The following is a 26,651-nucleotide window of genomic DNA, read 5'->3' as shown; positions in this document are numbered from 1 at the left end:
TCAAGGAACAATTCATTGTCCAATGCCTCTCCCCAGTCACAGGTGGAAAATCAACTAGTCTGAGCCTATCACTCTCCAGCTACTCTCTCTCTGGTTTCATAACCTACCAAGTCCTTCACATAACCCAAGTCCCAATTATCCCCAACATACCATGCTCTTTCTCAACCCCTCCAGACTTTTACCTTCCTTCAACAAACTGTTCTAATAAATTTTTGCCTTAGAAGACCCAGTGCCGATACCCTGTATCAAACTGTCCTACTTCCTTATCCAGTTTTACTCCCTCCCCAGTGAGCCGGCAGGCACCTTGAACAATACCTCTATTTTAGCATTTGTTTGCATGCAGTCTTCCCCACAATACAGGGAGTTCCTTGAGGGTAGGCACCAGGTTCCTCATCACTAATTAAGTATCTCCTGTCAGAGCTGTTGAATACTGTTATTGAATATCAATATAATCCAAGCTCCCTTCCCTTGACCCCCATCCCAATTCCTACTTCTGTTTCCCAGTTCAAAGACTTTTCTCTAATCAGTCTCTGATCTTTAATCAGAAGGAAAAGGTCAGAGGTTGCTTCCTGGCAGCACTTCCATCTGAGCAATGCTTCCCAGGGGCCAGGCTTCTGCCAGGTTTTAGATGGACTCAAGCCAACAACCACTCTCGGCTCTCACTCTCTGGAAATGGACTAGAAATAAGCACAGATGCTCTGCTCCTCGCTTTTAGATCAGTTTTTGCAGGCCAGAAAAAAAACACTTTGGCCTTGGATCATGAAGACCTGAGTCCTGAGTTCAAGGCCCACACAACCCAGGCATGGATGGATCTGCACCACTCACAAAGCCTGATAATTCTTTAGAGAACACTTTCCTATCTGTTATATTTTTTGGTTCCTACAAGCCTGAAAGGTAAATATTATCTTCATTCTACAGGTGAGGGAACTATGGGATCATTTGCCCACGGCTGAACTTGATAATGGTAAAGCTTGCCTGGAATCCAGGTCTTTGGGTACCTTTTTCCACTATACCAGCAGATCTCAAACTTCAGTGGGCATCAGAATCACTTGCAGAGCATATTAAAAATAGATTGCTGCCCATTCTCAACCTTTTGATTCAGGTCAAGAATGAGGGTCAATAATTTGCATTTCTAATATCCAGGTGATACCCATGTTGTGATTAACTTGCTCTGTGGCCTTGGTCAAATCTCTTCCTTGTATGTCTGCCTCAGGGTCTTGACACAGAAAATGAGGGGGTTAGATTAGAAATGTGGTTTCGAAACTTTCTTTTTTAAACACTGAAACCCATTTTTCAAATAAATTTTATGTAAACAATAGATAAAATTAAGGCTCCTCTGGCAAAGTGGTGGATGGGAACCGAGTGTGCACCTTGATCTTCCTTTTCCCCACAGATCAGGTTCTGAGATACCTCCCAGAGGACACACTTATAAATCCCTTGATTGTGGCCTAGATGTTTTTGGAGGGCTCCTTCCAGCTCTGACATTCCAGGATCTTAAAAGATATTTAGCATTTGCCATTCTTAGGGGAGAGAAGAGTTGGAGGGAAAATGACTTTGCATTATCTATTTGCTTTGCCCATGCCTAATGGTCCATACAGGTCAGAAAATCTTAATCTGATAACATCTGTGTACCAGCTCTCTAGAAAAAAGAATTATATACACACACCTAGATCCCTTTCAGTAAATGTGTGGACTACCTATACATCCTAAGTTCTCAAGTTAAACCTTTTGATAGGGCACTGGCATGGCAGTTCCAATAAATTCCTCAGCATTGTCATAGCATTAGCCTTTCATCATTCCTCAGCCAGTTTCTTGGCTGGTATACTGCCCCTTGCTTCCCTTGTCTGGGCCTATACATGGCCCCACCACCTATATCACTATCTCCAGAGGTTGGGGAATGCTGTAGCCACAAATGTGACTTCAGATTCTACAACCTTCACCCTAGAGTTCTTTTAAAGGCACTTAGAGAAGGCATCTCACTGGGTTAAGAGCTCTGAGGTAAGTTAAAACATGGTTTACTCATCACTGTCTCTTGGCAGCTCAGGGCTGACACAGAGGTGACCCTCTAAATGTCTGAGGGTGACCATGAAAAAGTACTCTGGGCCAGTTCTAAGACATTTCCCTGGCTCCAATGCTCATCACCAGAAGTCTATCTTTTCTAGGCCAAGGGAGTAGAGAGGTGATAAGGATATTTTCCTCTCTTGGCTTTTCATCTGCTATTAAGTGCAGTGTGTCAAAAGCCTTCTGGGTAGCAGCAGGAAGGCCTGGATCTTTCCACTGTTAAGGTGGCTCTTAGCAGATCCCTGGCTGCTGGCTGGGTTATGGGCAGCAATGCCTCTTCTCTGCGGCCTTGCTGTTTCCAAGTGAGCTGGCTGTATACTAGAGTTGAAGGGAGCAGAGATGGTTTGAGAAGTTAGGCAGAAGGTATGAGTAAAACCTGGTAGTGAGAGCAATCAGGGCCAATAGGCTCAAGGGACCCCCAGAACCCACCTCTGGTCAAAGGAGTTATGTTATAATCCTAACTTCTCTGGAATCCATGGAGTAAAGAAGGGAGAACTACATTGCTCTGCCCTAGTACACACCCCCTCACCTCACAAACACCCAAACTACATTTGCTTGTTTATTGTTTCTGAAAAACAAACCAAAGTGAAACACCCCCTGCCCCCCCCCAGAAAAAAACCAAAACTTCACTGGGGGGGAAAGGTAAGCTGAGAAAGGCTGTCTCCCAGGTCATTTCATGGAGTATAAGGTACACTGTGTATATGTGTTTGGTGGAGGAGTGGGGCTGTTGCCTTAGTGGAGTTGGATGAACACTTGCACCAGGGCACACCATCAGAAGAGCTGCAGGCCACTTTTGAGCCCATGCAGCTGCCCCTGGCTCCACAGAAGGCCCTCGAAGTTACTGCTGCTGTTGCTGCAGTTGGCACTGTCGACACCACAGCTCAGGCCCAGGGTGCTGTAGAGAGAGTGGAAGGTAAGTCAGGGAAGAAGACAGCTTTATACTCCAGAGGGGTTGTGGGTACCTGGTGCATGCGCGTTTCTGGCTTTATTAAGAAACTGGAGCAGATATGAGAAACCAGGGGTGGCTCTATCCTTTCCACAGTTGAGGAAGGGAGAGAGGGAGTGGACATATTCAAATGAAACTTTATGTACAGCCCCAATATATAAACCAGATAAAAGCAGAGCTTCTTGGGTAGAGGAAGGGAAGGGGCTCCTGTACCAACCCACCTCCAGGAAAATAGTAAAAGTGGCTGCCCTTAATAGGGCCATTTTCCAAGGCTCTAGAACTTGGGAACAAAGATCCTGAGCTGGATCTTCCCTATCCCCAAAGCTGATTAAGGGGCCAGAGATCAGATTTGATACTCTGGTGCTATGCCCAGCTCCCACCCCAAGATTTCAACATTGGTCTAGAGAGAAGACTGCTCCCAACCTCCCTGGCCCTACTGAGAACACTCTTGCTTCTCCTGCTTCCTGCAGGTCAAAGGTCCTTCCAGTTGGATGAGGGTGACAGTGGAGAGCAAAGCCATCATCCTTCCCCTCAGGAGGAACCATAGTTATACTACTGCAGCTGAAAAAACCCTTAGAGATGATCTAGTCCCATCCCCTCCCATCACCCGTAATCTTACAGAGCAGAAAACTGAGGCCTAGAGATGGGAATGGACTTGCCCAAGGCCATGCAGCCAAGACAGAGATGGAACTGGGTCAAGAAGCAGGGATGAGCATGTCCTGCCCTGACAGAGGAAGCTTCTCTACTATAAGGGGTGTGTAGGAGGTGGGCCAAATCAGCTTCCTTCTAGATTTAACAGCACCCCCCCACACTTCATCCTGAATACCCTGGTGCTCATCAAGCCATCCTTGCCCAGGGCCAAGCTGGTTGTGGCTGAGGGGAGAGAAGGCCCCACCCCCACTCTCCAAGAGGTCTGCTGTCCCCTGGCATAGGACACAGAGTCCTTGGCACTGCCTTGGGCCTGGTGTGCTGCTGGGACCCCTGGGTTTTATGGCCCTCTCCTAGGATATCCAGATGAAGAGGGGCTCTTCTCCCGGGGAGTTGGTGGACCAGGACAGGTGGCAGATGGACAGATTCTCAATTTTAGGGGCCCACAGGGGTCTCTCTATGGTACTCATAAGCTTCTCCCGGTCACACTGGCCCAGCATTCCGGAATGTACAGGCCCTCTGGACGGGCTTCTCTGTGTTACCACCACAGCCCCTCAGCAAGGGCTGCTTGGTTCCTGGCTCCCTGATGACCCAAGGGCTCCCATGCCTGTGATCCAGAGGCAAGTTTCAAAGGAGAGCCTGGAGCCCTGCATAGGCTTTGTTACAGTATGGGGAGGCCTAATGATTATTCTCTGTGTACCTTTGGGCAAATCTCTTCCCCTTTCTGGACCTCAGTTTTCTCCTCAGGAACATGAGGAATTTAGATTAGAGCATCCATTCTTGACCCTTTGGGGGTAACAGACACTTGAGAGTCTTGAAAGCAATGGAACCCTCTCCCCCTAAATGCACACAAACCCACACATACCCAAGTTGGATGCAATTTGAGAAGGGTGCCAAGCCAGTTCTGTGTGGTTGCCTCACTGGCTCCCCCAACTAGGGGCAAGGGCCCAACCAGGGACTTAGAGCATATACATCATCCATTTAGGCCCTGATTGGGGACAGTGACCTCTTCCCCCATCTCTCCTTCTTGCAGATGGCAGAGAAAGGAGGTGAGAAATCCTGCTGTCATGGGCACTCACCCAGTCTTGCACATTGGGGGTTCCAGCCGCTGTTCTAGCACAGGCTGGTCCAAAAGATACATGGTGTCATAATTCTCCAGCACAAGCTCTGCTGGGTCCTCTGTCTGATCCGGCATCCGGCCTAAGGGGAATGTGTCCCATTGTACATCTTCTGTGGGGCAAAGGGAGGTGGTCAGAGTGGGCTGAGTAGATGATTCTCGGGCTAGTACACAGACCCACTTACCCACAGGTCGTTCCACCCACTCAACTAGCCCGCACAGCATCAGCAATCTGGGTGTCTCTGGCCTCAGTCCTCTCTGTATCACTTCACATATGCTTCCCTCCACTTTAGTGCTTCCTAGCTTATCCATACCCCACACTCCCATACCTTCTTTATGGCCCTTCTTTCCTCTATATGCTTGTTTACACACACAATACCATGCATACAAATACAGGCAGACATTTTTATTTTTGCTGTTTTTTCACCCAATTTCCCAGACATGTCCCCACACAACCATAGATAACAAACACTATTCTCTTCAGATCTAACAGCTTCACTGTCCCAACCTCTCACCTATACCCATATTTCCACACTTGTGTGGAGACACACTCATATATCCTGGAGGGCTTGACTACCCCAGAATTCCCAAGATACCCACTCCCTGCCCCCTGTCATATACCTCAGAATATCTGAATGACCTAGATTTCCCACATATCTATACGCATACCCGCCATCCCCTCACCATGTTTGAATGCCACGTCATTTCTTACTGGCCTTCCTTTGAGCGGTATATGTGTACATATACCCGATAGACTTTCTCTTAGAGCTAATATGCCCACCTTCCCCTCATTACACACCCCATGCCCCATTTCCACCAAAGTATATACTCATAAGCACACCTTCCAAGCCCTCCATTCAATGACTGTTCCCACTTTCACTCCCTATATCCTATACCTCTCATTCACAGGTACACAATCCAGAAATCTTAATGTCCCTGCCTCCCACATGTATGTATGTACACAGAGAGGAAACACTGGGAAAGGGGAGAGGGAAATAATTTAATGTCTTAGCCTTTTCACATTTATAACCCACCCTCTACCCCTAAACACAGATACTCCCACTTCAGTATGGTAGTAGTCCTCTGCCTGCCCATTCCCCATCCCTGGTTATTTTACTGTAAGTTGTACCTGTCTTACTGCCATGTCTCCACGCGCACAAAGATACCCTGGTACACAGGGATCATGCCCCCCACAGGCTTTGTCATCAACCCCCCATGTTGTCACTAATATCCCAGCTCTGTCTACAACACTGACTATGTCTCTCTAATCTAAAACCCTTGTATATGTCCCCTTGTGACAGCACTGGAAGCTTTGTGACAACACCCTTGGCACACACAGTGAAAACATAGATACACGTTTAAGTCAATTCTAGTTGGCTGTCCTTCTACCCATTCCCAAACTCTTCCATATATCCCCACCTCTCAATGACACCACTTGTACTTCTCTCCAACATACAGATACCACTTTACCCCCATGGGTCTTAAACCTGCCTTCTCTTCCAAAAACATGCATGACCATGTGCACATGTTGCATGCACACAGCTCACTTCATTGCCGCTACTTTTCTCTTATTTACACACCCACACACACAATTGTGCCTGCCTCAATGCTCCTCCATTTCTGTATGTACAAAGACCCCCAAACACAGCCTTCTTTGCTCTAAGAGATTTCTCTGTCTCTGAGCCATGGTTTGTCTAGCACATGCAGGCACACTTTATATACACACAGAGACATGTGTTTCACTGCCCCAACCACTCAGAGTCTTTAGGCCTCAGTCTTTCCACATCCATGTCCATGCAAGAATAAAGGCTACACCTTTCCCTGTAAGCTTATTCACTGCCTCCCCTCTCTACCTCTTGCTTCCCACCATGCCTATCCTACAGCATAGTCAGTTCTAGCTCTGTTCTGGACTGCTTTCCTGCCCCCCGTGTCAGAACAGGCTCTACCACACAGGCAGGCTGTGCCCCACAACTATGCCTGCCCCCAGTATATACATATCCACACACAACAGATTGTACTGTCATTTCTTCTTTGTCTCCTTGCCCTGAAAGTCCTGTTCTCTAACCTAAGTGAGAGTACTCAAAAGACCACCTTTCAGAGGGGCAATTTCAAGTCCCTCCACTTTCCTATTATCACCACTCCCAGTGGTCTCATTAATCTACTTACCTAGAAACCACATCACTCTTCATTTTCATTCTTTTTACCATACTTCCAGTTTCTCTGATTTAATGCCCCTGGGTTCCTGCTTTCTAATACACATAGCAAAATCTTGTTTCACCATCCCACCTCCATGCTCACCCATACCCAGAAGGCACCCACTTTGTCTTGCTGCCTCAGTTTCTGCACATGAAAAACATGAGCAGAATCATACACATACACACTCCCACCTCAGCCCTACCTCTCTGTTCTACTGCCCAGTATCCACACCCACACCACTCTCCATGAATGTGCTCCCTACCTATCTCCAACCTTGACTCCCCCAACACATACAGGTATACTCTCATCCCTCAACCCCTAAGCCTCCCTAGCTTCTCTCTCTGGTTCATATCCAGCACTCTGTAGCTCACCACTTCTCTTAGGGCCAGCCCTCTCAATTCTTCTATCTTTCACAAACTATCTCAGCCTCCGTACTCCCCACAACCACTACTGCACATGCCCCCTACAGCACCATCTCTCCCATCTGCACAGGTTGGTACTTCCCTAAACTTATACTCCAAGTCCCCTCCATTACGCCACCCTGCCCCCTCACAATTCCACCCCCCTGCCTGTTGGCCCCTATCCATGCCAGCATGTATGCTCACCCAGATAGACACTCACAAGAAAACCTCAGTGGCTCACTGTCTCTATGCACTTTGGCTCTTATTTCTCAATGAACTTGGATTAGGTTCTCCATGCTACAAAAACATGTTTAGAAACATAATCTGACATGAAATGTACCTCTTGGGGAAGAGCTCCTCCTACTGATTCACTTTCCCCTCTCACCTTTCTTCTGCAAATTTGCTGGCACTTTTGAGGTTCCTCCCTCCTGCAAACCATCTGTGTGTATGAATGCACACCTGTGTAGCCTCCACCCCTGTCCAACCAGAGAGAACATTCTTTGTCCTCCCGTGTGTGAATAAGACATGCATAGACACAAGCCCTAGACTCTAATAGAAAGGGATGCTGCTGGTTTCCTGCTCCCCAACTATCTCACAACTTCACTCAACCCGGCACCTCACTGCTCACCTCTACACATTTCCTAGCTATATCTCACTGCCTGTGCCTGCCTACTTTTCACATATGTTGCCTTATCACCAAAGCCACGCAATTTTCTGAGTCTCATCAGACGGTAACACAGACCCTCGCGATCAACCCCAAAGCTGTATCTGTGTTCCTTGCCTCAATCCCACAGATGTATACAACTCTCTTAAGACGGCTTGATTGAAGGATCCCCCCCACCCTCTTTGCCTCCCTCCTCTCCCATTCCCTATACCCACACCACACTCAGCTCACACAGAGAACTGTGTGGTGTGCATATGACGCCACCTGTCTCTCTCTCTCTCACACACATACACAAGTCTGTCTCACAGTCCCCATAACTGCCTAAATCTCCCTGGCTGCTCAGTGCCCCATGTATACATAATCTACCCTATTCTAGGCCCCCCACTTAACATTGACTTTCTGAATTAAGCCCAACATAGAATCCTGTTTCTGATGTCCCTGGCCCCTATACCCACTCTTAGGGCAACGCCCTTACTTCAGAATTTCCAGGGTGCTCTCTGGACACTCTGGGTGAGTTTTCAAGCTAAAGCTTCAGGGAACAGAACACTATGGAGGCTAGGGCTTCTTCCAAGCCCCAAACATGCCTGGAACTTGGTCAGCCTAGAAGCTAGCAAACAAGACCTGGGTGCCCATGGTAAACTGGTAACAGCATTTTCTAGGCTAATGGATATTGAGTCGGGGAAAAAAGAGGACAGCAGAGATATGAAGCAGCCAGCAGCATGACACTACTTACATTCCTGGTGCTTACACACTTCACCCCAGTTGGCAGGGCAGGAGAAGTGGTGCCTAAGTCATAAAGGAGGGAAGGTAGCTGTCATCTATACATCAGACTGCCTCGCAGTTTTGTCTCATGCTGACTACCCCTAGCTACCTGTCACCTCTTTCTTACGGTAGGGGGAAGTCTCAAGAGCCAGCCTGAGAGGGAAAAAATTGTTGTGGAGAGGAAAGCAGGTACCAGGCTTCTTACCTGAGCTAACTTGCCACACTGAGCCCTGCAAAGCTCCTCTCTTCTGGGCCATGAGCTTGACATTCTCAGCAGTGGGGGACTCCTCCCCTGTAGAGAAAGGCCCCACCTCCATTCGGTCTTCCTCTTCATCTTCATCCTCCTCCTCCTCCTCTTCCTCCTCCTCCTCATATAGCTGCTTATTCTCCTCTTCATCTTCATCTACCTGATCATCACCTTCCTCTTCTTCCATCTGGTTTTCCAAGAACTCTTTCTCCTTCTCTTCTTCAACTTCCTTGTCATCATTAAGGTTGCCCTGCTCCTCTTGCTGCTGGGTCTGACCTTCAGACCCAAAGCTGGAGCCATCTGGTTTGAGGCGCCAGTACAGGCTGTCCAGTGTGTATGGAGACTTTCCGATGGGGGAGGCCTCTGAACCCTCCTGCACTGGGTTGTTTTCTCCACTTTGAGTATAAATAGAGCAGATGCGCAATAGCTTCTCCTGGTCCTCGTTTGGCAGGACTGGCCCCATGGCTTTGAAGATGCTGAGCAAAGGGAGGGATGGGGTAGGAAAGATTCAAAATCTCGAGTCACTTCACATCCCCAAATTCCAGGGTTTGAACTTGGTCTCTGAGCTTCCAGATCTGCCTATGAAAGTCAGTATGGTACAGCAGACAGAACACAGAAACAACAGGACCACAGACCCTGGACAAGCCCTGTGGTTCACTCCTGTGGTCAGTTCTGTTCTTAGTAAAATGAGGAGGACAATAATGGTAACCAACCTATAGGGTTGTTGGAAGGACAAAATAAGAAAGCTCCCACCAAATGCCTGGCACAGTGCCTGGCACATAGTGGGCATGCAATAAATGATAGCTATTAGCAGTCTGCACTTAAATGCTATATAAATACATAAACTAGCTATTAAGCCTGAAGGGCTAGAAATGAGAATGGAAGATCCCTCACTCGCCCTGGTCTAGCTGAGCAATCTGTCCTGAGCTCCAAGGATATGCTTACAGCATGCCTTGGCTCCTTCAGGGTGGAACATAAAGTGGGATCCCTCTTTTTGAGAGCAGCCACAGCCCAGCCTGAAATGGAAGAAAAGAAAAAAAAAAGCAGCAGTAGACAAGACAAGGCAGGATGTAGGAGAGAGGCCAGATAAGCACTAAAGACCACGTGAACTACAAGAGTCAGGGGAAGGCAGAGAGCACAAGGAGGCAGGAAAGATCAAGACAGGGCTTTGTGCAGGAGGTAGGGCTCTGGAGGACTAGAGATAAGAGTAAGCACAATGTGCTGGGTGGGGTGAGAGTGACTTGGCTAGAGGTAAAGGTCTGTGCTAAGGAGCTGTGGGAGGAAGAGAAGGCTAGAAAGGTAAGTGTGTGTGTGTGTGTGTGTGTGTGTAGAGGGTCATGTGACACAGGTGAAGGCTGTTTTTCCGAAGATGGCTAATGACCATGTGGAACATGGCCTGGGCAGGGCAGCCAGGAGGCAGGGAGACCAGGGAGGAGCCTGTTATAACAGTTCAGGCCAGAGAATGTGAGGGCTGACCTAGGGTATTGGCAATGGAGGTGGGAGAGAGAGAAGCTGAGGACAGAGAGCAGGGTTTGGTAGCCAAGTGGCAGGGTTCAGACAGAGGAGAGTTAAAGATGATGACATTGTACATACAGAGGACAGCGCTAACAGCAAAACCATTAACAGATATAGAGCTGTTGGGAAAGAGAGCTAATAGGGAGGAAGAGGGTGTGTACCCCTTGCAGAACCTCACATAGACCCTGGCACCTAACAGGCACTCGGTCACTGATGAACCCATGGGGTGTGGGGGACAGACAGAGAGTTTCCTTCTAGGTGCATCGAGTTTAAACTGTGGACAGTTTAGGAGGGGTCATAGGCTTAGCTGGCTATTTTCTCTCTGGGCTCCACATGCAGACTGGCCACATACATGTGGTCACTGGTAGGTAGAGCTGGGGCTGGGAACCAGCATCTCAACTGGGAGCCTGGGAAACCTTCTCTGCAGGACTAAGTTTATGTTTCAAGAGGACACTAACTCAAACTGAACCATACTGGTTGGCTAGGGGAAGCTCTTGAAAAGATTCCAACATTATTAGAAGAACAGCCAGAGAGAAATTTTCTTTCCTTTTGCTGTGGCCCATTAGTATAATGAAGTATTCCCAGGCACTTGACTTTGGCAAGATGCCTTATCACTGCCATTTATTATTACCCACCTGCTACCTCAAGCTGCCTGGTCTGGCCTCTAAGGTGCAGGAGTGACTCAAAATCTTCAAATACATCCCCTTCCTTGGATTTGCCTGGTCAGAGATTGAGGTTGAGGTCACAAGTTTGGGCTGATGGAAAGAAAGTGGACTGTGGACTCACGGGACCTGGGCCTAAATCCTTGTCCCACCATCAACAAACCATGTGCCTTTCGAATAAGTCACTTGGCTCCTCAGAGCAACAATGTCCTATCCACCAAATAAGGGTATCATACCTCCAAATTCAAATATTGCTGTGTCATTTAAATGAAGTAACTTCTACAAAAATACAATACCATGTCTGACACTTAACCGCCAGTAGAAGCTTTAATTTTCATGTCCCCTTATTCACTAAACAACCCTTCCTCTCTTGAAGTCTCAATTTAGAGACTGTCGATTTCAACATGGGGATTCTTCTGTCTGGATACTCTGCTTCCCTTTGTCTTTCCTGGTTCAAGAACTTATGATAGCTGTTCAGATCCTGGGGTTCCTCAGGCCTAACCACTTTTCCTTTAGGTAAAAAAAAAAAAAAAGCCAAGCTCTTTATGAGTCTAGTAATGGATGCTTTTTGTAAGAGTACAACATAATGGAGCACTGCAGAAAGAGCACAGGACTAACGACAGGATGCACAGGTTTTTGCCCCAGCTCTGTTACTGATTTGCAGCATAACACCTAGGAAAATCCCCCATTTCCCAATCTGTGTAGTGGAGTGATTAGGATGAGATTAACTGATTGTCTGGGAGAAGGTGGGATCTGTGCACAAGAAATCGTACCCAAGAGAGCCGCTGTTACTGCTGGCATGTGTCGCATCCCTCTGGTATGCTTGGGTTGAGAGATCTCTTTGGTCCAGACTTCTCCAATACCAGCAACTTCCACTCTGTAGACACTTAGGATTGGAAAGTACCTTGAAGGCCACCTATCCAAACCTCTCCATGCTGCTCTTTTCATTCCCTCCCCCCTTTACAGACATATATAATGTTCCTTCTGAAACTTCCTTTATTCTTTCTCCTGCATGAATTGCTTAAGTGCCTCTTAATGTAGTAGTCGATGCTTTCCTCATCTACTCCAGGGCCCTTTCTCCTCTCAGTTTGCCACCCATCCACTGCACTTCTAGTCCAGAAAACACACATCTGGGGATTTGGCTATCTTGTTCAGTACTGTCTCCTGGAGGTTTTGTCCTACTTGGTTTTGTCTAGAAGGCCACTTTTTTGTCTTCTAAACACTACTGTGCCCCAAATTTCATAAGGGCCCAATAAAGACTTCCTGACTCTATGCAGGGAGCAGGTTCTAAAAGGATTGCCAAATTCAATTCCCACTTCCTTCATTCACCAAGCACTGAATCAGCTCCCACCAAGTGCAGCACCACTGGCAATGTGACAGCAGAGTACAGTTCAGTTCAACAACATTTACTGAGGCCTGTTTGGTGCCTGGACTTGTGTGGTATGCTGGGGCACAGATGGCTAATATAGAGCCTTTGCCCTTGAAAAGCTTATAGTCTGATAAGAGGGAAGGAGACGCTAGGGTAAGTAGACATATCAACACAAGATTTGTTTTGAAAGTCAAAATGACAGGGTAGATGGTGCCACCACCAAGTGAGCTAGGCAATAGAGGAGGAAGATCAGTTTGGGGACTGGGGTGGGGAGTAAGATGACAGTTCTACCTTGGTCATAATAAGTTGCCCATGGACCATCAAAAGGGCGATGTCCAACATGCAGTTGAATATAGGAGGTTGAAACTTGCTGGAAAGGCCTGGGCTCACTAAAGAGATTTGTGCCTCAACACTTTATAGAAACCAGTAAAAAGTTCGGGCATTTCAAGGAGGGAGTGGATAACAGCTTCAATGCAGCAGATACAGAGACCAAGAAAGGCCCAGTGAATTTGGTAATTAGGAGGTCAAATCAAAGCAGCATTGTGGGTGAATACCAAATTATAGCAGGTTGAAGAGTAAGAGGTTAGTGAGGAAACTGAGATCACCATCTGTAGACTACTCTTTTGAGATGTTGGATGGGAGGGGAAGGAATGATAAGTTGGCAGCTACAGAGGGATGCTGGATCAATGAAGATTTTGGTTGTGTTGTTACTGTTGTGTTGTTTTGTTTTGTTAAGACGAGAAAAACTCAGGCATGTTTATAGGTTGAAGAGCAAGAGCCAGTAGAGCAAGGGAGAAGCTGGGGTGAGGGCCCAGCGAAGCTGGTAGAGGTAGCTGCAGAGCACAGGTCGAAGAGCAGGCTTTGAGATGGACCAAGCCCACCTTATCCTAAGACTGGTTAGCAGGTTGAATGCGGCCACAGATCAGCTGACTGAGGGTTGGACCTCAGGTCGAGGGAGCCCTGCTACATGGTGCCTGAGGAAGCTAGGGTGAAGTGGGAAAGGGGGAGGGGACTGAGGTACGTGGTAAGAGTTTTGAACAGTCAGGAACTGGGAGCAAGAGTGGTGCTAAAACAAGTTCAGACAAGCAGAAGTGAGGCCTGCCTTGAGATTAAACATCAAACCTCTGCAATGACAGCAATCCCCAGGGTTATGTGGTTTTCTCAGGCACAGCTCAACTGCCCAGACTGAGAAGCAAGGGAAGCAGAGTAGAGAGGATCTATCCCAGCTTGGGGCTTTTTAAGTCAGATACAGTCAAAGGTTGGGCAGAGCTGAGGGTGTTGATGTTGAGTGGCTGAAGTGATCAACCACAGCAGAAACAATGGAAAATCAGGTCAAAGGAGGTAGGAAAGAGAGGGATGCAGGTCTGGATGCAGGCAAAGGGCAGATGTCATGGGATGCAAGGGTGAGAACTGGAAGGACAAGAGGTGGCAATGGGTTATCTGGCATGTCAGCTTTCAGAGGTGGAACAGCTCTGGGTGATAGAAATGAGTGTAGTGGAGAATGAAGGTCGCTGGGGATAAGGAACTGTAGAGTGTCAGATGGATTATCCAAATGAAACAGATATTGCTCCAGAAAGCAGGAAGAGAACTGGGTGCTAAAGGCTTCCATGAGTATGAGGGAAATGGCTCAGGGTCAGGAAATGACAGAGAAAAGGAAAAGGAAACAACCATAGGTGTGTAAAGGGGCCAGTGCAATATTCAGTTTGATTATAGAACCCAGGGTAGAATGGGTAAAAGGGAATCAAAGGAGGTATGCTTACTATAAGTTCTGGCAGAATCAGAAAGATCTTTGTATGTCAGGCTAAGAAGCCTAGACTTCCTCAGGAAGGCAATAGGGAGCCACTGAAGGTTGTAGAGCAACTATGAGAGGTATACTTTGGGAATATAATGGAGGAGACAGCACTGAGATTAGAGTCAGAAGACCTGAGTTAAACAATAAACAGCAGCTACCATTTATTGAGCACTTACTCTGTGCAGGCCACTGTGCTAAGCACTCTGGCGGGGGGGGGGGGGTACTGTCTCATCCATTCCCATGCCTGACTCAGTTCAGCCAGGTATTAGCTGTGTGATAATAAGTAACAATGCACTATTCCTCCCCTCTCTGGGATTCAGTTCTCCCATTTGTCAACCGGAGGACTGATCTAGATGTCCTTGAAAGGGCCCTTCCAGCTCAGCCATTCTAGAGCTCTGTGGCCCTGAGGCTTGCTGGCGATTTCTCACCCTCTTACCAGATGGAATTCAAGAGACTTACAGCTGTAGGAGCTGGGAGCTGGCCCAGCAAGGTGAGCCCAAGCAGGACTCAACCACCCGGGGCCAGTCAAGGGAGGTGGGGCAGCTGAACAGCCTCCAGTTTCTTCTCACTTCCCAATGGCTTGCAGAAAATCGGCGGGCATTCCGTCCTAAAAGAGAAGGTAGGCTGAAGAGAAGGAACCAATAAGCTCCCCACCCAACCTTTTACCTCAAAAAAACCTAGCTCTGTCCCTCCCCATCCCCCCAGATTCCCCATGGTATACTTCCCAACTGCTCAAAGCATTCAGGGTCCCTTGCCCCACCCCAGTTTAGTTGGCTCTGAGAAGAAAAAGGCAGTGGGAGATTTGTCTACTGCTTCTTTAGGGCCCTCTTGGGCAAACCGAAACCTTCAACAAGGGAGGTATCTGCCTCCTGCTTCTCTGGGCCTGAGGGCTCAAGACAGTGGCAGATACTCCTGCCTGGGCTACCCTAGGCCCTGGGGCTAGGGCTAGGGCTAGCCTCCCTCACCAGTCTTGGTGTTGGCCACAATCAGTTCAATGATCCAGCTGAGGATGTAGGTGGGCCGAATTCCGCTGTCCCCCAAGGCTGGCAGCTCGGAGAGCATCCTCTCCAGCAGGGCCTGCGTGAAGGTCTGGGAGTGCAGACCCCTGAGCAGGGGCTGCCAGAATTGAGAGAACGGCTTTGGCACCAGGACGTCATCCAAGTCCACGTTTTCTGGTTTGTGAGGGACACCCATTGACAGGGGAAGGGGAGGTAAGGGCCAATGGGAGGGAAAGCAAAAGAGAGAGAGCCCAAGCCCCACCACCACCACCAACAGAGTTGCCGCCACAGAACAGGGGGTAAGAAGAGAGCAGAACAGCGGGGGAGAGAGAAACCAATTAGTATCTGGTACCCAACAACTGACCCAAAACAAAGAATAGAAGAAAAAAAGCTCTGGTTCTAGCTTCAGCTTTGTCAGTAACTCACTGTGTGACTCTGGGTCAGTACCTTTCCCTCTTTGGACCTCAGTCTGCCCATCTGTAACATGAGGATGTTGGACTAGATGACCTCACAAGGCCCTTCCAGTTCAGCTGTTCTAGCTCTCTAGCCAGTGGCTAAATCACAATTAACAGCACAATAATGGCATTAAGACTTCCCACACCCTACTCCACCCTATTCCACCCTGCCCCACCTGTTCCCAGGCCTGTTTTGCTCAGCCAGGAGGGCTGAGGGCCTTCCAGGGGCCATAGAATGGCAGGAAACAGCCCCTACCCTCCCAGTGCAGAGCCACCCAGCCCACCCCTGGTGTTTCCATCCATGAGGCTATGGTGAGCCCCCAGGCCCCTACCTTTATAGTCTATCTGCAAAGCTGCCAACTGCTCAAATGTGGGAATGAGGAAGCCATCATCCAGAAAAGCATCCAGCACAGCCTCACTAGAACAAGAAAATACCTAGTTTAACAAACTGAAGTAGGCAGGAGATCTTCCCCTACTCTCCCCCCCACCTCAACGTACAAGGCAGCTAACGCTTCTGACAGGAAATGAACAAAGCAGTTTAGCAGGAGAAATGAAGGTAAGTGAGGGCTGGGTCTTGAGCATCAGCCTCCTGGGGGAGGGTCTGGCCAGGGGCCAGGAACAGAGGGTTCTGAATGAACATTTACCAAGACCATTTACCAAATATGTGCTGATCTAAGGCCCATATGAGAGCCTTAGTGGCTGAACAAGCCTCAAAACACAGATGGATAAACTCCTAGACCCACAGAGGAAAGGTTAAGGACTTCTAGATTTCAGTTCCTGCTCAGTCTCGTTTCTCTTGATAGTTTTCAAGTTCCCTCCCCCCTCCCTTTCTCTCTGATTGCTCTCTTTTAGCAACTAGAGGCAGGAACTTTGGGGCAGAGGCACTTCAACTGCCAGACCTTATTGATGAGAACCTCAAGAACCCAGAACAAAGAGAGGTTGAAGGAGTAGGCTAAAGGGGAACCTCTCAGTCTCATCTAGTTCACATCTAAACCAGCAGCAGCAAGCTGTTTCTTCCAGAAATAAGGATTCCCCAAAAGGCTGTCACAGCCAACCAGACCTAGAGGGGAAACAAGAGTTCCCAAAATCTCCCAATGTCCGGAGGGTTGACATGCTCAGATCCTTCTCTCTAGTCCAGACCAGGTTGGAGGGGAAAATAATTTTCCTTCCTTTCTCCTCCTATCTCCTCAGGTCAGTATCCAGGAAAAGTAGTTACACCAGCCAGCCAGCTTCCTGCTCAGCACTACAAGGCACAAGGAGAGTGCAGGGGCACAAGGAGAGTTTTTTCTCAGCTGCTGAGTGGACTGTCACCCTCCCCCTTGTTGAAGGGTGGAACCAAGAAGCCTAGGCTGGGAAGACACTAACAAAAGATCTTTGGAACTAGTAATATCCTGGGAATGAAAATAGGACTCCAGGGGCAATCCCAGCCTAAACTGAAGGCTCCCACCCAGACCTGCTCTGCCACTATACCACCTACCTCTCTGTTCTATTCCAGATTCCTTCCAACCTCTCCCTGGCTGGGCAGGTCTAGCACAACCTTTACAGGTTCTTAGTGGAAGGGTCCTCAAAGCCCTTTCCAGCTGAACTTAGGCAGAAAGCTCCTAAGAGTTAGGAGGGAAAGAGAAATGGATGGAATGCTATCTGTCTGCTCTGGATTGAATTAAGCACTATTTTGCTCATGACCATACTAAGGAAGGAGGAACTTAAACCTTTTCAAAAGCCAGGCTCTAGGGCAGGCCACGGTGGCTCAACAGGTAAGAATGCTTGCCTGCCATGCCCGAGGACCCGGGTTCGATTCCTGGTGCCTGCCCACGTAAAAAAAAAAAAAAAAAAAAAAAAAGCCAGACTCTAGGAAGGCCCCTCTTTTAACCTCAACCCTAATAACCCAAAGGTTGCTAAAACCCTCCAGTAGCAGTTCAAAAGAAAAGACTAGTAATGCCTACCATATATCCTTTTTGCCAAACTTGGAAAAGGGCTAGACAGACAGATGGTGAGGTTTAGGGGTTTTTCCTAGTTGTCAAAGGTACCACATACCATCTGATGGTGGTGGGGTGAAGGGGAGAGAGACTGGCTAAGGGATGGATGACAAAGGACATTCCTTGACCTTGACTCAGAGTAGACAACCCTTACATAGTAGCTGGCAGGGCCAGGGAGAAAGGGTCATGCAAAATATAGGGTCACCCTGTAGATGATCAGGATTACTATTGGGATTTCATACAGCAAGCTGGGATATGGAAACCAATTCCACTGAGGCTGCCACCCTCTAGCTAGGGTACAAACCTGTTCTCCAATGTAATGCCCTTGAGCTCTGCCAGGATGCATTCTACACGTGGGCTCAGTGCATTCCACACCTTAATGGCTTGAGGTAAATGCCTAAATTCCTCCAGCACCTACCAGCAAAGACAGTACTATCAGAAGGTTGGTTTGGTCAGGCAAGTCACCCCTACTTTCACATAGATCTCTCAGCATTTCCCAGGGCATGGGCATGCGTAGGGGGCCCATAACTCCCCTACTGGCCCTGCATCTAAAAGTTATCTGATCCTGAAATTCTTCCCCAACACTCTCACCCAACCCCCACCTGCCAAAGTTCCATGTGGCTCCCAATCATCAGATACCAAGTGAAAGATTCAATAGGGACACTTGGTCGGATATAGGCAGATTCTTGGGCCAGAGGGTAATGGGAGGCAGTAGGGGCAGTTCTATCTCAAACTGTATATGTGACCTTGGGCCAGTCCCTTCATTTATCCATGATTTTAATTTCCTCATCTGTGAAAAGGAAGGGTCGAAATAGATGGTTTTTAAAAACTACCTCCCTTTCTGCTAAAACAGCATCTCTCAAGCTCACATGCTCTAGAAAAGCTTGTGAGCCCATCTGCTGGTCATCTATGATATTGCAGGGCAATATAACCACCTAAGCCCAGTAGTTCCGCACCACCCAGTGGGGCAGATAACCCACAAACTTCCATCATCTGCTGCCTCCCATCCTTGTGAAAGATCAGCCAATTGGACTCTGCTCCTCTTATCTCCTTCCGAGCTTCCCCCATCCCCTCTCTTTCCAAGCAGTTCCCCAAAGCTTTGCCATTTCTCTTTCAAACTCAGGATTTCTCTCTCAGATAGCTGGCAAGAGGGAAGAAATGGCTGGTGCAGATAAGAAGACCATGCCAGGTCAAGGGCGCTTAATTACCTTAAACTGTTCCTCTTCATAAGATACCAGCAATTCTCGGACTTTTTCTGAAAACAGAATGGGGAAACAGATAGGACAGCTAGCCCACCTCCCTGCTTCTGATGGGATTATGAGCCCCTGTCACTTTATTTCTAAATTATAAAATGGGAACTAGAATTCCTGCCCCTTCTACTTCATAGGGCTCAAGGAAGATGATTTATGACAGTAATGTTTTAAGCTAGGACTCACCACAGCCCCAGAGAAAATGCTGAGCTAGGAAAATAACCAGTGTCAACCCTAAGCCCAAGCTTTCAAGGCTCTTGGACCCATTTCTGCCACACACATGCCCTCCCCCCCACCCCCGCCAAGACACCTACCATACAGCTCTTTACGTCTCAGAGCCTTTTCCCAAAGCGGATCCACTTCTTTGCTATCTTTGTTGTCTCCATCAGCTTTGACATCCTGCTTTGCATCTTTCACTTCATTCTTAGGTGCTGGTGTCTGTTCTGTTGTATCTTCTACAACAATGTCCTTACTTTCCTCTTGGTCCTCTTCATCTGTTTCTTCCCTGTCCTCTTCCAACTCCCAGGTCTCTTTCAGGCTGTTTTCCAGCTGGCGGCACCAATAGGTTTTCTGGAGCCAATCCAGGACAAAGTAGCAACCTGGAAGAGGGGAGAAAGGAAGGAAGGAAGTGCCACAGGACCAGCCACAGGCAAGCAGCTTCCAGCAGGTCCACAGCCCTCTTGACTCTCAGCCTTATCTTACAAGCATTATGGGAAGGCCCCAGGGAAGGGGTTTGGCTCTAAACAGGCTCAAATCTCAAATACAGAGAAGCAGCCTCTGTCGCCTTGGGTTCTTTCTCTGTTCTTTGTTTTCTCCTCTTGCCCACCAGCATTTTTCCCAGAAAGAATTAATACTGGACCTGGAGAGGGAATGCTGAAAATGGCAAAGGGTTGGCAATGAAAGGGAGAACTGGCACCTTGCCCCACTAGTTAGTTATATGGCTTTGGCCAAATTTCCTCCCTTTCCTGGATCTGTTTCCTCATCATGAAGGGGCTGGGCTAAAAGAGGGGTTCTTAATTGGGATGAGGTGGGTCTTCAAAGATCCCCTGGGCTTCAAGATGTTTGTAAATCTTGTGCATATGCATTATTTTTTGAAAGGGACCTTAGAGTATCTAATAGAGTAGCCCTTTGGTCAGTCAATAAGCCTTTATTGAGAACCTATTATGTGTCAGGCACTTTTTTTTAAACACTGGAAAGAATATAGTGATCAAAGCAAAGTTCCTGTTTTCATAAGCTCGCATTCTAGGAGAAAGACAAAAATCAAATATGGGGCGGGCCACGGTGGCTCAGCAGGCAAGAACGCTTGCCTGCCATGCCAGAAGACCCGGGTTCAATTCCCCAAAAAATCAAATATGCCAAGCAGTGAAAAGTGCTCTGGATCAAAAAAAGAAGCAAAGTAAGAAAGTAAGGAGATCGATAATCCAATTAAAGCTATAGAGCCTTATTAATTAATAACTTCTCAATTTCCCAAATTGACACACTCCTCTGTCTTTATATTACGTGCCATCCCTGTATCACATGACATTGCTGATGGTTCATACCTCTCAACCACTCCCTCCTTTGGCCACAAAGACACCATCACTCTTTCCACCTTCATTCCTACTCCCCTGCCTGTCCCTTAAATTCCAGGGTTTCCCTGGGCCCTGTCCTCGATGCTCTGCCCTTCCCATTCCACACATACACACCAGGAATATTTCATCTGCACTCTGAGCTTTTACTTCCACTTGCTACCTCCAGCTCAGAGCTTTCTGCTGAACTCCAGATTCTCACGACCCACTGCCCACCAGATCCCTTTCAAATCTCTCAGTATACAATGAATCCTTAACAACCACACTTCAAATTTCATCACAAATTCAACCATGTGCATTGGGGGTGGGAAAAGAAAAATTAAGTGCACAGGCACTTCAAAAGTACAGGCAGTTCTGCTCTGGACACATGTCCTGGAAGGGGTTTGAAACAGGAGATATGAGTTTGCTGTTCTCTCAGTAGTCTCAGTTCCCAAGGGCTGCTAAGATTATGAACATCTCCACTCACCAGAGAAGGCTAACTCAAACACTATCTTGCCCTAAGATGTTGACTTTAGGAACTAACTACCCCATCACAAAGATGCTTCCTGTGTACCTAGGACATATCCCAACCCTGTCCTTACTATACCACATGCCAAATCTCAGGTTTTTTTCTCTCTACGTTACAAATCTGTGAAGTCTTTAAGAATAAAGAATGTGTCTTTTACATCTGACTCTCCACCATCTAACACAGGGCTTTGCCATTACTTGTTGAATTAATGAAGTAACATGCATTTCCCTTGCCTACTTTTTCATACCTGCTCCCCATTCCCCTCAATACAGGAGATCAAATCAGAAATTCTCAGGCATTCGTGCTTTACCTAACTGAAGATTAACAGGAAGGGTGTGGAGGGAGCAGAGTCTAAACCAAAGCAGTCAGATGGTCCAGGTTGACAACTTATTCCAACATTTACTAGCTGTGTAAACTGGGAAGGTGACAGAACCTATCAGAACCTCCTTCCTCAAAGGTGGTTGTTAGATTCAAATGAGTTAATATATATGAAGTTCTCAGTGTCTGACATAGAGTAAGCACTCAGTAAAGGTTAGATTTTATTACCTTAATCAATTTACCCTTGTCCCATCTCTCTAATGTCCTGACAAGGGAGAGAAAAACTAGGCAGGAGGTTCTAAATAGGCCTGGCTTAAAATTCTCTCCTCTGGTAAGATTCTGTTCAACTCCCCAGCCCCAGAGTGAACTGGGGAAAGACTCCCTCTCAAAAACAGGAATTGTAAATTAGCGGACTATTGATTGGCCAAACCAGTTCTCAGACGTGCTTTTACTGGCCCTCAGGTTTAGCTCCCTGCTATTTGAAAAAATATTTTACTTAAGATGTCAACATTTAAAATTCAAGAGATTTTATATAGAAATCCAGGTGTCCAGCTTCTTTTGAACATTTGGAATATCTGGCAGCAATAGTCCCACACATGTCCACATTCAGTGGAATACAACAGCACCTGCTCCCTTTAACAGGCATAGGCTTCTTGGTTCAAAAAAGTCTACCCATCATATCTATTATTCTGACAGAGTATCAGGGCTATTTATCATTAAGCATGCACTGCTGTTTTTGTTATAGTGGAAAGTTAACTAGTTTCTTATACGCTTGTCTCTATCAAAAATGGCAAAATCTGGGGTGCACGGGTGGTTCAGTGGTAGAATGCTCGCCTTACATGTGGGAGACCAGGGTTCAATTCCCAGACCATGCATCCCCCCCCAAAAAAATAAAGTGGCAAAATGAAAACTAGACAGAGAGGCCCATGTGTTCAAGAATAATTTTTCTTATGCTATGCTTACCCTAGGAAGGCACCTGAGGCAGGGCAGAGACCAGGGTGAAGCAGGCAAATCTGAGGTACTTGCTGGGTGTAAAATTTAAGGGGGCGCCAAAACCCTCAGTAATTAAGATATCAAAATAGGATCAGTAACAGAGTCCTACTAAGCCATATTGAAGCCTGAGGCAAAAGGGAAAAATGAGTAATACTAATCCTGTCCTTATTTAATATTTTGATGTTTTGTTCATCATGGAGTTTCTACATTAAATTAATTTAAAGAATGCATTAAAATATTATTTATCTTCTAATATACATAACATAGATGAACCTTGAAGAAATCATGTTGATGAAATAAACCAGACACAAAGGACAAATATTCTATGACTTCACTTATATGAAAATTCATAGACAGAAAATACATTGCAGGTTACCAGGGGTGAGGGGAATAGGGAATTAATGCTTAATGGGTACAGAGTTTCTGCTTGGGGTGATGGGAAAATGTGGATAAGAATGATGGTAATGGTAGCACAACACTGTGAATGTAATCAATACCACTGAATTTTATACTCGAAAGCAGTTAAATGGGAAATTTTATGTTGCATATATGCTACCACAAAAAAAATTTAAAAAAAAATTCACAGAACTTTAAGGGGAAATATATATATATATATATATAAATATATCTTGATTGCTGAGTTTTTGGCATCCCCTTAAATTTTGTGCCCAAGGAGAGTCCCTCACTTGCCTCATCCTAGTCAGCCTTGATATCAGATGGAGACCCTCTTTCCTATCTCTCTATCCTCAGAGCCTTCCAGCCCAGACCCCTGGACTTAACTGTCTTAGGTGAACCCCCCAGGGGACTCACCTCTGCGGCAGGCATTTATGTGGGGCATTTTCTTGTGGGTCAATTCATGGCGAAGTTCAACAATCCATTCTGGAATGTTTACCTGATTGTGGGGGAGGGTGTGAGTACAGAAATTAGAAAATATTAAAGCTGGAAGGGACTGCAGAGATGAATTAGCCTGACCTTCCCCCGTTTTACAGATGGAGAAACTGAGGTCAGTCCTGAGAGGAGGTTCTAATCTTAGTGGTAGAACTAAGATTAGAACACAGGTCTCCTGATAGTTTTTGTTTTTATTTTTATTTATTTATTTCCTGATAGTTTTTACTGCTCTGTAGAGGCGGCCTTGAAAATCAGAAAATACATCCCACCTCCTCCAACAACCAAGCCATCCTCCTCCAATAAAAAGTCTCCTGTGAATGAAACAGCATTAACAATCACCTTCCCCAGCATTCCTCTTCCCTGTCTGTACCAGTCTCTCTCCCTAGGTACCCTTTATCCTCCCCTTCTTCCCATACCTTCTCCAGGAAGCTTCTCTTGATGACTGAGAACAAGCCTGCTTTCTGGGCCTCTACATACCTCATATACTAACTCAGGGCAGGAATATCTAGCATTTTTATGCCGCTTGGCTGAGACTGTCGGCTCCCCAAGGGCAGGTGCTGTGCTGCCACCTTTATCCTGTCCCTACCCAGTGGTATATTCAGCATCACTGGGCCACTACCAGTAAGCTGAGAAGGCCAGCCCAGTGAGATACCAGTCCTGAGTAAGGTAGAAATTCTGTTTCATAGCGATGAAGTTCTTGCTGGGCTTGGCTGGTAGTGATGGGATGAGCTAATCTGACTGTGTATCCACTTTATCCAATGCCCCATTTAGTGAGCCCTCCTGAGGAGAGAGATTTAAGCAAAGCCATTTTATCATACGCACCTCCTGAGCCAGGAACTTGAGGGGGAGCTTGGCAAACTTTGACTTCCTCTCCGAGATAAGATTAACAAACCTGGGGTTGTGGGAGAAATAAATGGCATAGCCCAAGTAACTGTTTCACTCAAACAAATGGTGCCCAAAATACCTTGCTGAGTTACTGACACCTTACATTTCCACAACCTTTCCACTGACTGTCCTGTCCTGTTTTTATTGTTGGTGTCAGCCAGAGCAGGGATGGTTTCATTCAATTCAACATTTACTGAGAGTCTGTCCTGTACTGGAGCCATACAAATGAGTAGGATACTGCTCTAGCCTTGAAGAGTTTAGTCTAGGATAAATGATCATGATACAACATTATGCTAGAACATAGTATGTTATAAATGTTAGAACAAAGGATTATATCAATGATATGGGGAGCATAGCTGAATAATAGAGACAGTAAGAAGAGCCAGGGATGACTTCAAGGTAGACAAGAACAGTATGAGGTAAGCAGAGGCTTTGACAAATGAGAAAACTCAGTGGCAGCCTTTTCCCTGATACATACAAGACAGTTACAACCACTGAGGCACTTTGTAAATCAAGAACTCCCAGCTCATGTCTCTACTTCCACAACTCAGGAACTTTTCAGTGTTCATGAGGGAGAGAAGGGGAAGAATGGTGGTGCTAGGTGCACACAGAGGTAGGGCTGGAGAGTCCAGATTTACGCAAGGCTAAGGACATTGAATCACAGAAAGGTTCCACTGGTTGAGAAGAGGTAAAAGGGAAGAAAAAAAAAAACAGATTGTCAAAGCTCGAAGAGACTCACAGAAATCATCTGGTCTGAACTAGCCGCATCCCACATACCAAGAGAGGAAAAGAAAAATGGATGAGATGAGTCTTACAGGAAAAGTGAGAAAAAGAGGAATGTGTGCTGACAGAGGGTACCAAAAGCTGTCAAGTTAGGCATCCAGCAGCTGACTCGGACACAACGATACACAGGGCTTTTTGCTGACTGGGAGGTCACACCTAAAGCCAAGCTTTGCTTATGACATGCTACCTACCCATCCCCACCCACCCCTCATTCACACCCCATGCAGGTCTTACCTGACTAATGCCATGCCATAGAGCAGACTAAGTTCATCAGTGCCCAAGCCACCAGTCATATCCATGAGCTTACAGCGTACCAGGTCAGCAGTAGAAGCCACTGCCAGGGGGAGGTCGTTGCCTAACCTAAAGGGCCACAGTCCAGCAGCATCATAAAGGTCCCTTACACTGGTCCACCCTCCACCTCAGAACTTAGGATTATATACTCGCTCAAACTGCATAAATGGACACAAAACAAACCGGTGGGAAGAGTAATGTCCTTGGGATCCACTAGTATATAAGGTATGAGGGGCCAGCTAGGGTATACAGAAGACATCTGTTAGGTAATCAACCAATAATTAAGTGTGGACATATCCCATTCTTCTACCCCAAACACTCAAACCATTTTACTAAAAAGGAGCTTTATCAGGCCATGGTGGCTCAGCAGGCAGAGTTCTCGCCTGCCATGCCAGAGACCCGGGTACGGTTCCTGGTGTCTGCCGATATTAAAAAAAAAAAAAAAAAGAAAAAAAGGAGCTTTATCACTTATTAGTCTGCCCACAACTCAATCTTACCAACTGGACTGAGGAAACCCATTCAAACATGGTTTTGAAAGCAAACCACATCCCTCGCCCCTCTCAGGGTGCTGACATGCTCCTTAAGTCCTGGCCCTAGCCCCGGTGGTTCCATCAGCACCCAACCCAAAGTGCGGTAAGGTTACTTTTCGGAGGTGAGGGTTAAACCCAGCAGATACGAAAAAAGGGATAGTTGAGGCACACCCCCTTTCTTTCCACAAACGGGACTCGTGCAAGAGCTTGGCTGTGACATTCCTCCACATACTTGAGAGGCAAGGCCGATACCACACACATGTGCACCATTCGGCAACTCAGAGGAAGGATAGAGGACAAGGACTATGGGGCAAGTTCCTAAAGGAACTGGACAAAGTGGGGGTTGAGGCGACATCAGCACGAAGCACGGGGGCTGAGCCCACCTTCTTACCTGCTTCTCCACACCGTGATGCGGCTGAGTGCGTACCGCTGCAACTTATGGTCGTCACAGAATAGATACACCATCACCTGGTCCCATTCGGCCTTACTGAGCCAGGCCACCACGATGCGCTGGGCCCAGAGTGGCGACGCTTCTTTCCCTTTGCTACACTTTCCGCACCACGCCCTCCACACACGATCCATTCCTTGGGGGTACAGACCTGGCGCAGACACAGACTCACACCCAAACATCCGGCTCGACGCCAGGCCCTGTGGCGCGGCACTCCGCGCAGCTTTCCGTTCAAAGTACTACCTTCACTCCAAACCGCCGCTGCGCCAGCAGCCAATGGTTGAGAGTATAGCCCAGACGCAAGCCCGCCTCCCAGCGTTAGCGTGACCAATCGGAATGTGAGAGCTGGGGCCAACCGAAGCCACAGGTGGGTTGACTTC

The 26,651-nt window shown here is 47.2% G+C and overlaps 1 protein-coding gene across 7 annotated transcripts; it reads right to left on the bottom strand.

The window, feature by feature from the left end:
* Nucleotides 1–2,607: 2,607 nt before the first annotated feature.
* Nucleotides 2,608–26,648, bottom strand: LAS1L (LAS1 like ribosome biogenesis factor). 7 transcript variants are annotated; one of them, XM_077145168.1, is made up of 14 exons: nt 26,215–26,641; nt 25,237–25,362; nt 24,157–24,226; nt 23,257–23,338; nt 19,374–19,658; nt 19,018–19,064; nt 18,114–18,223; nt 16,166–16,251; nt 15,805–15,855; nt 15,346–15,552; nt 14,840–14,987; nt 9,001–9,518; nt 4,735–4,882; nt 2,608–2,956 (listed from the first exon to the last, which is right to left on the bottom strand). In XM_077145168.1, the coding sequence occupies exons 1-14, from the start codon at nt 26,451–26,453 to the stop codon at nt 2,833–2,835; spliced, it is 2,241 nt and encodes a 746-aa protein (XP_077001283.1). In that variant the 5' UTR covers nt 26,454–26,641; the 3' UTR covers nt 2,608–2,832. The 7 variants fall into 7 exon arrangements, with proteins under 7 accessions (XP_077001283.1, XP_077001282.1, XP_077001287.1 ...); XM_077145167.1 differs by having other exon boundaries at nt 4,735–4,885; nt 26,215–26,637; XM_077145172.1 differs by lacking the exon at nt 15,805–15,855 and having other exon boundaries at nt 26,215–26,640.
* Nucleotides 26,649–26,651: the final 3 nt, after the last annotated feature.

This window comes from Tamandua tetradactyla, chromosome X (genome assembly GCF_023851605.1).
Source record: "Tamandua tetradactyla isolate mTamTet1 chromosome X, mTamTet1.pri, whole genome shotgun sequence".
Lineage (NCBI taxonomy): Eukaryota > Metazoa > Chordata > Mammalia > Pilosa > Myrmecophagidae > Tamandua > Tamandua tetradactyla.
This window is presented reverse-complemented; position numbering and strand designations above follow the sequence as displayed.

Excerpts from the sequence above, each read along its gene's own strand:
- LAS1L (XM_077145167.1), bottom strand. The coding sequence starts at position 26,453 with ATGTTTGGGTGTGAGTCTGTGTCTGCGCCAGGTCTGTACCCCCAAGGA. Across the intron at positions 16,252-18,113 it reads GGCATTACATTGGAGAACAG|TGAGGCTGTGCTGGATGCTT; the intron begins GTTTGTACCCTA and ends TTCTTGTTCTAG. Across the intron at positions 15,856-16,165 it reads TTTGCAGATAGACTATAAAG|ATGGGCAGACTGAGGTCCAA; the intron begins GTAGGGGCCTGG and ends CTCATGTTACAG.